General features: G+C 40.3%; 1 protein-coding gene across 9 annotated transcripts in view; it reads left to right on the forward strand.

Annotated features, from left to right (window-relative positions):
- cnsta (consortin, connexin sorting protein a) overlaps window positions 1-12657 on the forward strand; it is a 103951-nt gene that overhangs the window by 21235 nt on the left and 70059 nt on the right. For 6 of the 9 annotated variants that reach the window (XM_059985574.1, XM_059985576.1, XM_059985577.1 and 3 more), the window contains 3 exons: window positions 1270-1689; window positions 2201-2394; window positions 9867-9897. In XM_059985574.1, coding sequence (XP_059841557.1) covers window positions 1329-1689; window positions 2201-2394; window positions 9867-9897 — 586 coding nt within the window. In that variant the 5' untranslated portion in view covers window positions 1270-1328. The remainder of the gene's footprint in view (window positions 1-1269; window positions 1690-2200; window positions 2395-9866; window positions 9898-12657) is intronic. The other 3 variants (XM_059985580.1, XM_059985581.1, XM_059985582.1) reach the window with 3 other exon arrangements.

Here is a 12657-nt window from a genome sequence, read left to right on the forward strand (position 1 = left end):
CTCCATCACACCACTCCCACAGAACAATGACTGAAACTGTGAGCACACACAAGGACTCAAATACTTGCACTAACAGCACTTTGTGCATTACTGTGATATTCTGGTGTTGCTGCAACTTATTTTCAGCTACTTATCTATTTAATACTGTTTTTTCTATTACTGTCTTGTTTTATTTACCGCTTTGTTTGATTGCCTGAGAGGAAGCCAAACAGAGTTTCATTGTACCTATGTATAATGACCATAAAGATCGTTCAATTCAATACCACTAACTCTGGACCTATCTCAGTGCACCAGCTATTTACTAACAGATAAAAAGATACAAAAAGCTCACCTAGAGCCTGCTTCTGTGCTTGCCCAAGTCTGTTGAGCCAAAGCTGGGTCATTCTGATGCTGCCCTGCTCCCACAATGGCTGCTTCACTTAAACCTTTCTTTTTATTGGCTCAGTGATTCACTCATACAAAATTTCATTCTCTCACTCACTGTTTCAACTCCTGACCAGACTTGGAGTTTTTAATTGGCTCCCGCCCTGCATACTGTTGCTCTCTCACTACTTCAGTTTTTTTTTTATTTAAATAAATGAGCACCTTTGAGTATTAGTCCACTTGAGGGAGTTTATTTTCCCATCAATTATAAAGACATCTTTAGTGCAAACCATAAAAAAATCTTGTTTGTTAATCCGTGCCAACTTCCTCAGCATTTTAACAAAACCATCCACATTCTAAGTTACTCCAACAGACTTAGAAGGCAAGTCCCACCTGGCTTTACCTTAATCACCATACCTCATCTGTTCTTGCCTTCCTCTGTTTGATATCAAGTAGATCACAAAGATTCTCGGCCAGCAGTACACAAACAGCTTTAAGCCACTACTTCCACAGTCAGTCACTATGCCATAGTTTAAGTAAAGATTCATTATCTCGATGGCCCCCATATTAATCTGGTTAAATATCTATCTCCTTTGTCCTGATTGATTCCTGTCAAAGACCAGCAAAATGTATAGAAGAGGTATTAAAAGAGGGAGCAATGCAGCAGCTGTCAACTGGTGAAAAACATGCTGTATGATAACTGTTGACACTGCTACATGATGGATTCCAGTACTGCAGTTGTGAAAGTTTTGTGATATTTAAAAGTAGATCCTTGTAAGTTGCACATCTGTTCACTGTCACACCAATATGCTGTTCAGAGAAACAAAAATTGTGTGCTAACACTATTATGGTTCTGATTTGAATTAATATTTACCTCAATAAGTTGATTTTTACTTTATTTAACAGATGTACATTAAAAGGAATTCTGAAAGAAATTGATGTTTCCAGGCTGATCTACAGTTCTCATGGATGGAGAAGAATTGCTTAAGGTTGAACTGCAAACAGCTGACACACTCTGCAATGAGTGTGTGGCCATCTCCACCTCTCTAACTTCAGATGAAAATAAAAATCAGATCTGTGAAGCACAGCCAGTGTCATCCAGTGATGAAATTATAGGAGGCAATGAGCAGGATTTAATCAATAATAATGAAGAAGACAGTGATCAGACTGGCCCTGAGATTAAACAAAATGACTGCATTGGTGCAGATGATCATGTTAATATCAAGGTTTCAAACAGCATCACTATCCCAAATAGCAAACCATCAGTGGAGAAAAAGATGGTCTGCAATTCGAATGTACATAGCATATTGAAAGCCATCCCTTCAGGTAAATTTTCAGTTATAATCATTTGTTGCTCAAACAAATCAAAATTGAGAATCATGAAGCCTGCATATATCCTCTTAACCAAATGCAAAGAAATAGATTGTTGCTCCTTCAAATAAATTTCCCTGCCAGTTTTCTTTCCTGTTTTTGTCCCAGGAAAGGTGGAAATGTTTCCTGAAACAAAGTTCCATGTGCAGATGGCATTTTATTTATCTGTTAATTCTCACTGTCCAACTTCACTGCACATGCTCAAATAATACTGAATCCTTTTAAATTTTGCCCAAGTTCCTGAATATCAAAATTATACTTCTGCACTTAAATACTCTGAAGGACTTAGCTGTGTTGTATTGTCAAATACTTAGTTGCAAAAATGTGAAGTAACTGATGAGCTTCAACTCTGCTTTATCACTGTTGCGTTTGTGACTTATGACTTTTTTTCACTGGTCTGGTTACCGGCAGGAATTGTGGCTGAAGTGCATTGTATCACTACTTATCAATCTTATCGTCATGTCAGATTTTATTCCTTTGTCAGATGGTTTAATCAAATCACAAAGCACTGATATCTGCAAGGGCAGTGATGAGTTGGGAGAAAGGTATCAGCAGGATGACAGACAGAGACGTCTCCAGACTCTACTCAACTGCATCCAGAAAGCTATAGAATCAAATGATTGCAGCACTCTGCCACACCTTCTTCATCAGGTACCCGAGGTGCTACATTTTACCCAGATATCTCACAATGGGTTTTGATTGTGTGTATTTACTTTGATATATTCAGTAAATTGAAAATATTTTTTCTTAAAATGTAAAGTGAAAGGGATTATTTCTTATTCAGTGTACATTTTAAATAAGCACATGAATCTGAATACAAGATCCTTCCCCATGAAATTATTCTATACTCTAGTTGACTTATTTTTGCCTATTCCTTTCAGAATTTCACATATTTTTGGATATTATTTAGAATTCTTTTTATACTTGCATGGTATAATAGGGTCCAAGACAATGAAAGGGACAACAAAAGAGGGTGGGAAAATGATACCTAGAACAGGGGTTCTCAACCTTTTTTATGCCATGTACCCTTATTATTAACCAAAGGGGTCCATAGAACCCAGGTTGGGAACCCCTGCGCTCTAGAAGCAGGGATAATTGTATCTGATAAGAGCATGCAAAATGGTTTTGGATCAGATAATCAAATTTTTCAGAAGCCCAGACTTTAACTTGCCAATTCCATGCTTCTTCTAGGTTAAGCATAGGTGGATAAAGGAGCCTGTGAGCTTGTTCACTGTAAGCAAGCTTGGAATTTAAAAGCTTTAAAGCAATGGGACTTTGATTTTTCAGTGTATCTGTATTTCCATAGCCTTGAAACCAAGACCATCATATCAGGAGGTTTATATTGTGGCAAGGGAAAATCTAAAGTGGAATTACTTAATTGGAAGACTGACATCAATATATTATCTGGCCAGAATAGAGTGAAATCAAAGACTGACCGGTAAAACTAAGGAAACAATTGGAGATATTTGAATGTGTTAAATATAGGCCATCTGTGCTGATTACTGGGAACCTCTAGTCCATTTCCATTTAGTGGAGAAGCATTATTATGGATGGTATTGAGAACCTAGAGGCCCTGCATATATGTCAGCAGGAGTGTACCACCTCATTAATCTTCCATGCCAGCCATTTCAAACCTCCTCTGCTCCAAGGGAGAAAAAGCCTGGGCTACCTCTTCTGTTCTTGCAACTTAAATGCTCCATTCAAGGCAACCTCTTGTTAAATATCTCCACACACACTACAATGCAATCACATCTTTCCTACAGTTTGATTACCAGAATAGCACATAGTATTTCATTGATAGCCTCAGCCAAGGTTCCCAGCCTGGGGTCCACAGACCCCTTGCTTAATGGTATTGGTCCACAGCATTAAAATAGGTTGGAAACCCCTGGCCTAAGCAAAAATCAAGTTGTACCATAGTTGTATAAAGCTGTACCATAACCTCCTTGCTCAAGAGTGAGTGGGCAAGTGAAGGAGTGGAGATTTGAGGCTTTGACTCAAGAGATTCTGGCAGTTGGACTGTGCAGTCAAGTCAATCAAGATTTGAATAGCTCAGCAGAAAGCCGTTGATTAGACAATCAAGATTTGAATAGCTCAGACTCAGCAGAAAGCAGCTGATTGGGCAATCGAGGTCAGGTGACCAAGCAGTTTGAAAAGCTCAAACAAATAAATAGAGGGTTACCTCAAGCGGAGCGCCCTGTGGAAAGCGGCCAGTGAGTGGGCGGGTGGGCCAGTGAAGGAGTGGAGATTTGAGGCTTTGACTCGAGAGGCTTCAACGAGAAGAGGCTGAGGACGAGCTTCACTCCAAGTGAGGTAAGGCCAGGTAAGTTCCTTTCAAAGGAGAAAGTTTCAAAAGTTGAGGCAAGTATTGGGTAGGTCATGGCAGCTGAGATTGGTCCCATGGTTTGTTCATCCTGCAGCATGTGGGAAATCAGGGATACTTCCAGTGTCCCTGATGACTATGTGTGCAGGAAGTGTGTCCAACTGCAGCTTCTGGCAGATCACATTGAGCGTCTGGAGCTGCGATTGGATTCATACTGGAGCATCCGCGATACTGAGAAAGTCGTGAATAGCATGTTCAGTGAGTTGGCCACACCGCAGGTAAAGGCTACACAGGCATTAAGGGAAGGGGTGGCCACTAGACAGCGTAGCAGTAGGCAGGTAGTGCAGGAGTCCCCTGGGGTCATTTCCCTCCTAAACAGATATACTGTTTTGGATACTGTTGGGGGAGATGTCTCATCAGGGGAAGGCAGCAGCAGCCGAGTTCATTGCACCATGGGTGGCTCTGCGGCACAGGATGGAAGGAAAAGGAGTGGGAGAGCTATAGTGATAAGGGATTCGATTGTAAGAGGAATAGGTAGGCGTTTCTGCAGCCGCAAATGAGACTCCAGGATGGTATGTTGCCTCCTTGGTGCAAGGGTCAAGGATGTCTCTGAGCGGCTGCAGGACATTCTGGAATGGGAGGCTTAAACAGCCAGTGGTCGTGGTGCACATAGGTACCAACGATATAGGTAAAAAATGGGATCAGGTCCTTCAAGGTGAATTTAGGGAGTTAGGAGATAAACTAAAAAGTAGGACCACAAAGGTAATAATCTCTGGATTACTACCAGTACCACGTGCTAGTCAGAGTAGAAATAGCAGGATATTTCAGATGAATACATGGCTTGAAAAATGATGCAAAGGGGAGGGATTCAAATTTTTGGGGCATTGGAACCAGTTCTGGGGTAGGTGGGACCGGTATAAACAGCACGGTCTGCATCTGGGCTGGACTGGAACCAATGTCCCAGGGGGAGCGTTTGCTACTGTTGTTCAGGAGGCTTTAAACTATTGTGGCAGGGGGATGGGAACAAGTGCAGAGAGACAGAGGGGGTGTAAAATGAGGGTAGAAGCAAAAAGTAGTAAGGTGAAAAGTAAAAGTGGCAGGCAGGCAAATCCAGGGCAAAAAGCAAAAAGAGCCACTTTTCAACATAATTGTATAAGGGCTAAGAGTGTTGTAAAAACAAGCCTGAAGGCTTTGTGTGTCAATGCGAGGAGCATTCGTAACAAGGTGGATGAATTGAATGTGCAGATAGTAATTAATGAATATTATATAGTTGAGATCACAGAGACATGGCTCCAGAGTGACCAAAGATGGGAGCTCAACATCCAGGGATATTCAATATTCAGGAGGGATAGACAGGAAAGAAAAGGAGGTAGGGTAGCATTGCTGGTTAGAGAGGAGATTAACACAATAGAAAGGAAGGACATTAGCCTGGAGGATGTGGAATCGATATGGTAGAGCTGCATAACACTAAGGGGCAGAGAACGCTGGTGGGAGTTGTGTACAGGCCACTTAACAGTAACAGTGAGGTTGGGGATGGCATTAAACAGGAAATTAGAAATTCGTGCGATAAAGGAACAGTAGAAGGGTCTCGGCCTGAAACGTCAACAGCACTTCTCCCTATAGATGCTGCTTAGCCTGCTGTGTTCTACCAGCATTTTGTGTGTGTGGTAGTAGTTATAATAGGTGACTTCGATCTACATATAGATTGGGTGAACCAAATTGGTAAGGGTGCTAAGGAAAAGGATTTCTTGGAATGTATGCGGGATGGTTTTCTGAACCAACATGTCGTGGAACCAACTAGAGAGCAGGCCATTCTAGATTGGGTATTGAGCAACAAGGAAGGGTTAGTTAGCAATCTTGTCATGCGAGGCCCCTTGGGTAAGAGTGACCATAATATGGTGGAATTCTTCATTAAGATGGAGAGTGACATAGTTTATTCAGAAACAAAGGTTCTGAACTTAAAGAAGGGTAACTTTGAAGGTATGAGACATGAATTAGCTAAGTTAGACTGGCAAATGATACTTAAAGGGTTAACGGTGGATATGCAATGGCAAGCATTTAAAGATCGCATGGATGAACTACAACAATTGTTCATCCCAGTTTGACAAAAGAATAAACCAGGGAAGGTAGTGCACCCGTGGCTGACAAGGGAAATTAGAACTATCAAGTCCAAAGAAGAAACATATAAATTAGCAAAAAAAAGCGGCACACCTGAGGACTGGGAGAAATTCAGAGACCAGCAGAGGAGGACAAAGGGCTTAATTAGGAAAGCGAAAAAAGATTATGAGAGAAAGCTGGCAGAGAACATAAAAACTGACTGTAAAAGCTTTTATAGATGCGTGAAAAGAAAAAGATTGGTCAAGACAAATGTAGGTCCTTTACAGTCAGAAACAGGTGAATTGATCATAGGGAACAAAGACACGGCAGACCAAATGAATAACTACTTTAATTCTGTCTTCACTAAGGAGGACATGAATAATCTTCCCGAAATAGTAAGGGACCGAGGGTCTAGTGAGATGGAGGAACTGAGGGAAATACATGTTAGTAGGGAAGTGGTGTTAGGTAAATTGAAGGGATTAAAGGCAGATAAATCCCCAGGGCCAGATGGTCTGCATCCCAGAGTGCTTAGGAAGTAGCCCAAGAAATAGTGGATGCATTAGTGATAATTTTTCAAAACTCCTTAGATTCTGGATTAGTTCCTGAGGATTGGAGGGTGGCTAATGTAACCCCACTTTTTAAAAAAGGAGAGAGAGAAAAACCAGGGAATTATAGACCGGTTAGTCTGACATTGGTGATGGGGAAAATGCTAGAGTAGGTTATCAAAGATGTGATAACAGCACGTTTGGAAAGAGGTGAAATCATCGGACAAAGTCAGCATGGATTTGTGAAAGGAAAATCATGTCTGACGAATCTTATAGAATTTTTTGAAGATGTAACTAGTAGAGTGGATAGGGGAGAGCCAGTGGATGTGGTATATTTAGATTTTCAAAAGGCTTTTGACAAGGTCCCACACAGGAGATTAGTGTGCAAACTTAAAGCACACGGTATTGGGGGTACGGTATTAATGTGGATAGAGAATTGGTTGGCAGACAGGAAGCAAAGAGTGGGAGTAAACGGGACCTTTTCAGAATGGCAGGCAGTGACTAGTGGGGTACCGCAAGGCTCTGTGCTGGGACCCCAGTTGTTTACAATATATATTAATGATTTAGACGAGGGAATTAAATGCAGCATCTCCAAGTTTGCGGATGATACGAAACTGGGCGGCAGTGTTAGCTGTGAGGAGGATGCTAAGAGGATTCAGGGTGACTTGAATAGGTTAGGTGAGTGGGCAAGTTCATGGCAGGTGCAATTTAATGTGGATAAATGTGAGGTTATCCACTTTGGTTGCAAGAACAGGAAAACAGATTATTATCTGAACGGTGGCTGACTAGGAAAAGGGGAGATGCAACGAGACCTGGGAGTCATTGTACACCAGTCATTGAAGGTGGGCATGCAGGTACAGCAGGCGGTGAAAAAGGCAAATGGTATGTTGGCATTCATAGCAAAAGGATTTGAGTACAGGAGCAGGGAGGTTTTACTGCAGTTGTACAAGGCCTTGGTGAGACCGCACCTAGAATATTGTGTGCAGTTTTGGTCCCCTAATCTGAGGAAAGACATTCTTACCATAGAGGGAGTACAGAGAAGGTTCACCAGATTGATTCCTGGGATGGCAGGACTTTCATATGAAGAAAGACTGGATCGACTAGGCTTATACTCACTGGAATTTAGAAGATTGAGGGGGGGGGATCTTATTGAAACGTATAAAATTCTGAAGGGATTGGACAGGCTAGATTCAGGAAGATTGTTTCCGATGTTGGGGAAGTCCAGAACGAGGGGTCACAGTTTAAGGATAAAGGAGAAGCCTTTTAAGACCGAGATGAGGAAAAACTTCTTCACACAGAGAGTGGTGAATCTGTGGAATTCTTTGCCACAGGAAACAGTTGAGGCCGGTTCATTGGCTATATTTAAGAGGAAGTTAGATATGGCCCTTGTGGCTAAAGGGTTCAGGGGGTATGGAGAGAAAGCAGGTACAGGGTTCTGAGTTGGATGATCAGCCAAGGTCATACTGAATGGTGGTGCAGGTTCGAAGGGCCAAATGGCCTACTCCTGCACCTATTTTCTATGTTTCTATGTTTAAGTTTTATGCCTGTGATAATACTGGTAGATAAGGTGCTGCCTTCACTACCTCATCTACCTACGCTGCCAACTTCCGTTCATTATGTGTGTCTTACACATATTAGTGTTCCCAAAGTGCATCAACCTCACACCTTATGTAGAGACACAGCGAGGAATAGGCCTTTCTGGCCCAGCAACCCCAGATTTAACTTAATCATAAGACAGTTTATAATGACCAATTAACCTACTAATCAATACATTTTAGGATTGGGAGTAATCTGAAGCACCCAGAGTAAACCCACATATTCCACAGGGGGAGCGGGGAGCCATACAGACTGTTACAGAGGATGCTAGGACTGAACTCTGAACTCTCGCGTCCCGAGCTGTATTAGTGCCGAGCTAACTACTATGCTACTGTGGCCCTTAATGCAAAACTTGTCAGGATTAAAATTCATTTGTCATTGCTTTGACTGCACATTTTTCCAGCAGACTAACATTTTCAAATAGCTTAAGAATACCCTCTTCACTATTGATTTAAGTTTTCCGTCATTTGCAAATTACGCTTCCTACATTCATGTCCAAATAATTAATGCATATAACTAATAGTAATTTTCCCACACTGATCTTTGTGGTACACCACTGATCATGTGCTTCCAGTCACATGAAAACAACCTTTCAGCAGCTGCTGTGGTTTTCATTGGAGAATAGTTAATGGATGCGGTTTGATAATGATAAAATGGATTGCTGCTGGTTTATATAGTGTAAAGAGAGGATCATTTTCTATTTGTGATTGTTTAATGACTGGGGGAATACTCAAAGTGGACAAAAGATGTGGAAAAACTTGCATTAAAATTCTTTGTAGTCTGGAACTTGTGTAAGACTGGAGAAAGCAAACTGTCAGTGCTTTAAAAAGGGAAGTAAACATATGTTTGGAGAAAAATCAGTAGTAGAGCTGCAGGGAAGGAATGAGTGAATGAATGGGACAAAATTATCTGCTGTGCAGAAGCTGGCTTAAATGGCCACTTAATGGGGTGTAGTAATTTTATGATACTACATATATGTATTTACAAAGTTTATTGGGTGTAGGTTAGGTATTAGGGGTACATCAAAATAAAGTTTTTTTCATTTCTGGGCATGAATGATGAATATACAATCACCAGTCTTTATATTTTGAGATGCTTCAAGATGCAAATTTTTTTTATTTTTAATTTTTTTAAATTTCATTTACTACGGTAGATATATCTGAAATCTCCTTGGTAACGGTTTCAGTTAATAAAATTCTAATGATATAATTTGATAATAACTTGATAGTTGTATCCAGCTTATTAATCACTGAGTCAGATAGTAAAACTCAATAAACATATCAATGCTCATCAATAACTTTTTTTTCTTGTGCACCTTATTTAAATATACATCTGTTAAAAATGCCTTTTTGCCTGTCTGGTTCATTTTTTAAATTCTCTGCATATTTAAAAAAGAAGCAGCATCAACATATCTACAGTGTAACTTTTTTTTGATTAAATTTAAGACCATATCTATAAAACCATGTATGAGCAGACTTGCCACTTCATCAGTTCTCTGTATAGTCTTAAAGTGCAATGCAGTAAACATGACAGCCTTGTTCTGGAATCACTGATTATTATTTTCTTAATTTCAGATTGCTGAAATTTATTTTGATGAAGAAGAATGTATCCTTTTAACTTCATAATTTTTCATATTCTGGCAAGTCAAGTCCTTCTGCTTATTCCCCTCTTCTGTCTTAATTTTTGTCCTGTCAGTGGTTCAAGAGTTAAGTGATTTTATTGATTTAAATTTATCCTTGAACCTTGTTCAGATCGAGATTTCTTACTGTCATTGTTAAATACTTGAAACAATATTGGAGGTGAATTTATACTTAATGTCCTTATGCACACACTGCACAAAAAAGACACAATGTAAAAATTGAGTCAATACCTCTATTCCTGTTCTTACTCCTCAATCTGTGGGTGGCGAAGTTTGCCTAAGACCTGAAGACCCACAGAGTGTATCTTGCAACCCAAATGTGTTCCATTCCTCTGCCTTCATTGATGCCATTTGTGGAGTTTCACCATCAGGTTCCAAACATTACTGAAACTGACTTGGATCAGCTAGATCCTTTTCTCCTTTTTCACATCTTCACTCATTTTCTCCTTCAGCATTTGCCCATATAGTACACCAGATTATATTAATCTCGGTAGCATGTTGTGGCAAACAATTTAATATTCTGACAAGGCCCACTGTCTGGAGCCTGGTTGTGAATCTCTGCGAGTCCACTGGGGAAGAAGGGGCCCAATGATTGTAAATCATGAGTCTGCTGGAGGCCCAAGAAGACGGCTTGGCCTGAGGTTAAAGGATCCTGTGTGTGTGTGGATGGGTGGGAGGAAGGAAGGAATAGGGCTTGTTTCACTATTATTGCTTGATATGTTCTGTTTTGTTATGCTCTGTGTTGTTCTGCCAAACATGGTGGACATGCTATGTTGAATGCTGGAATGTATGGCGACACTTACAGGCTTGCCTCAGCACATCTTTTAGGTGTGTTGGTTGCTAATACAAACAACACATTTCACTGAATGCTTCAATGTACATGTGAAAATACAGTGGCATGCAAAAGTTTGGGCACCGTGGTCAAAATTTCTGTTACTGTGAATAGTTAAGTGTGTAGAAGATGAACTGATCTCCAAAAGGCATAAAGTTAAAGATGAAACATTCTTTTCAACATTTTAAGCAAGATTAGTGTATTATTTTTGTTTTATATAATTTTAGAGTGGGGGGAGAAAAGGAAAGGAGCACCATGCAAAAGTTTGGGCACCTCAAGAGATTTGAGCTTTCAGATAACTTTTACCAAGGTCTCACACCTTAATCAGCTTGTTAGGGCTGTGACTTGTTCACAGTCATCATTAGGAAAGGCCAGGTGATGCAAATTTCAAAGCTTTATAAATACCCTGACTCCTCAACCCTTGTCTCAGTAATCAGCAGCCATGGGCTCCTCTAAGCAGCTGCCCAGCACTCTGAAAATTAAAATAAATGATGCCCACAAAGCAGGAAAAGGCTATAAGAAGATAGCAAAGCGTTTTCAGGTAGCCATTTCCTCAGCTTGTAATGTTAATTAAGGAATGGCAGTTAACAGGAACGGTGGAGGTCAAGTTGAAGTCTGGAAGACCAAGAAAACTTTCTGAGAGAACTGCTCGTAGGATTGCTAGAAAGGCAAATCAAAAGCCCTTTTTGACTGCAAAACACCATCAGGAAGATTTAGCAGACTTTGGAGTGGTGGTGCACTGTTCTACTGTGCAGCGACACCTGCACAAATATGACCTTAATGGAAGAGTCATCAGAAGAAAACCTTTCCTGCATCCTCACCTCAAAATTTAGCGTCAGAAGTTTGCAAAGGAACATCTAAACAAGCTTGATGCATTTTGGAAACAAGTCCTGTGGACTGATGAAGTTAAAATAGAACTTTTTGGCCACAATGAACAAAGGTATGTTTTAAGAAGAAAGGGTGCAGAATTTCATGAAAAGACCACCTCTCCAACTGTTAAGCATGGGGGTGGATCGATCATGCTTTGTGCTTGTGTTGCAGCCAGTGGCACAGGGAACATTTCACTGGTAGAGGGAAGAATGAATTCAATTAAATACTAGCAAATTCTGGAAGAAAACATAACACCGTCTGTAAAAAAGCTGAAGATGAAAAGAAGATGATCCTAAACAGCAGAATAATGATCCTAAACACACCTCAAAATCCACAGTGGACTACCTCAAGAGGCGCAAGCTGAAGGTTTTGCCATGGCCCTCACAGTCCCCCGACCTAAACATCATTAAAAATCTGTGATTAGACCTCAAAAGAGCAGTGCATGCACGATAGCCCAAGAATCTCACAGAACTAGAAGCCTTTTGCAAGGAAGAATGGGCAAAAATCTCCCAAACAAGAATTGAAAGATTCTTAGCTGGCTATAGAAAGCGTTTACAAGCTGTGGTACTTGCCGAAGGGGATGTTACTAAGTACTGATCATGTAGGGTGCCCAAACCTTTGCTTCAGGCCCTTTTCCTTTTTTGTTGTTTTGAAACTATAAAACATGGAAATAAAAAAGTAATCTTGCTTAAAATATTAAAGAAATGTGTCATCTTTAACTTTATGCCTTTTGGAAATCATTTTTTACTCGCTTAGCTATTCACAGAATGTAACAGAAATTTTGACCACAGGTGCCCAAACTTTTGCATACCACTGTAAATATAAATCTGTATTCTAGCCTTCTTTGGGTCAGTTTTTTTCGTAATGAGAACTGTGCTCTGCACATAGAACATGTTTTGATTGGTGTAATAAACAAACAATTCTTCCTCGTAAGCTATGAAATTTATTCTATTTCTGTAACCTACTGTTAGAAATATTGTTAATGTAATCCTGCTTTTACATCTGAAGTTGGAGTTTAAATGTT

This window comes from Hypanus sabinus, chromosome 12, assembly GCF_030144855.1.
Source record: "Hypanus sabinus isolate sHypSab1 chromosome 12, sHypSab1.hap1, whole genome shotgun sequence".
Classification (NCBI taxonomy): Eukaryota; Metazoa; Chordata; class Chondrichthyes; order Myliobatiformes; family Dasyatidae; genus Hypanus; species Hypanus sabinus.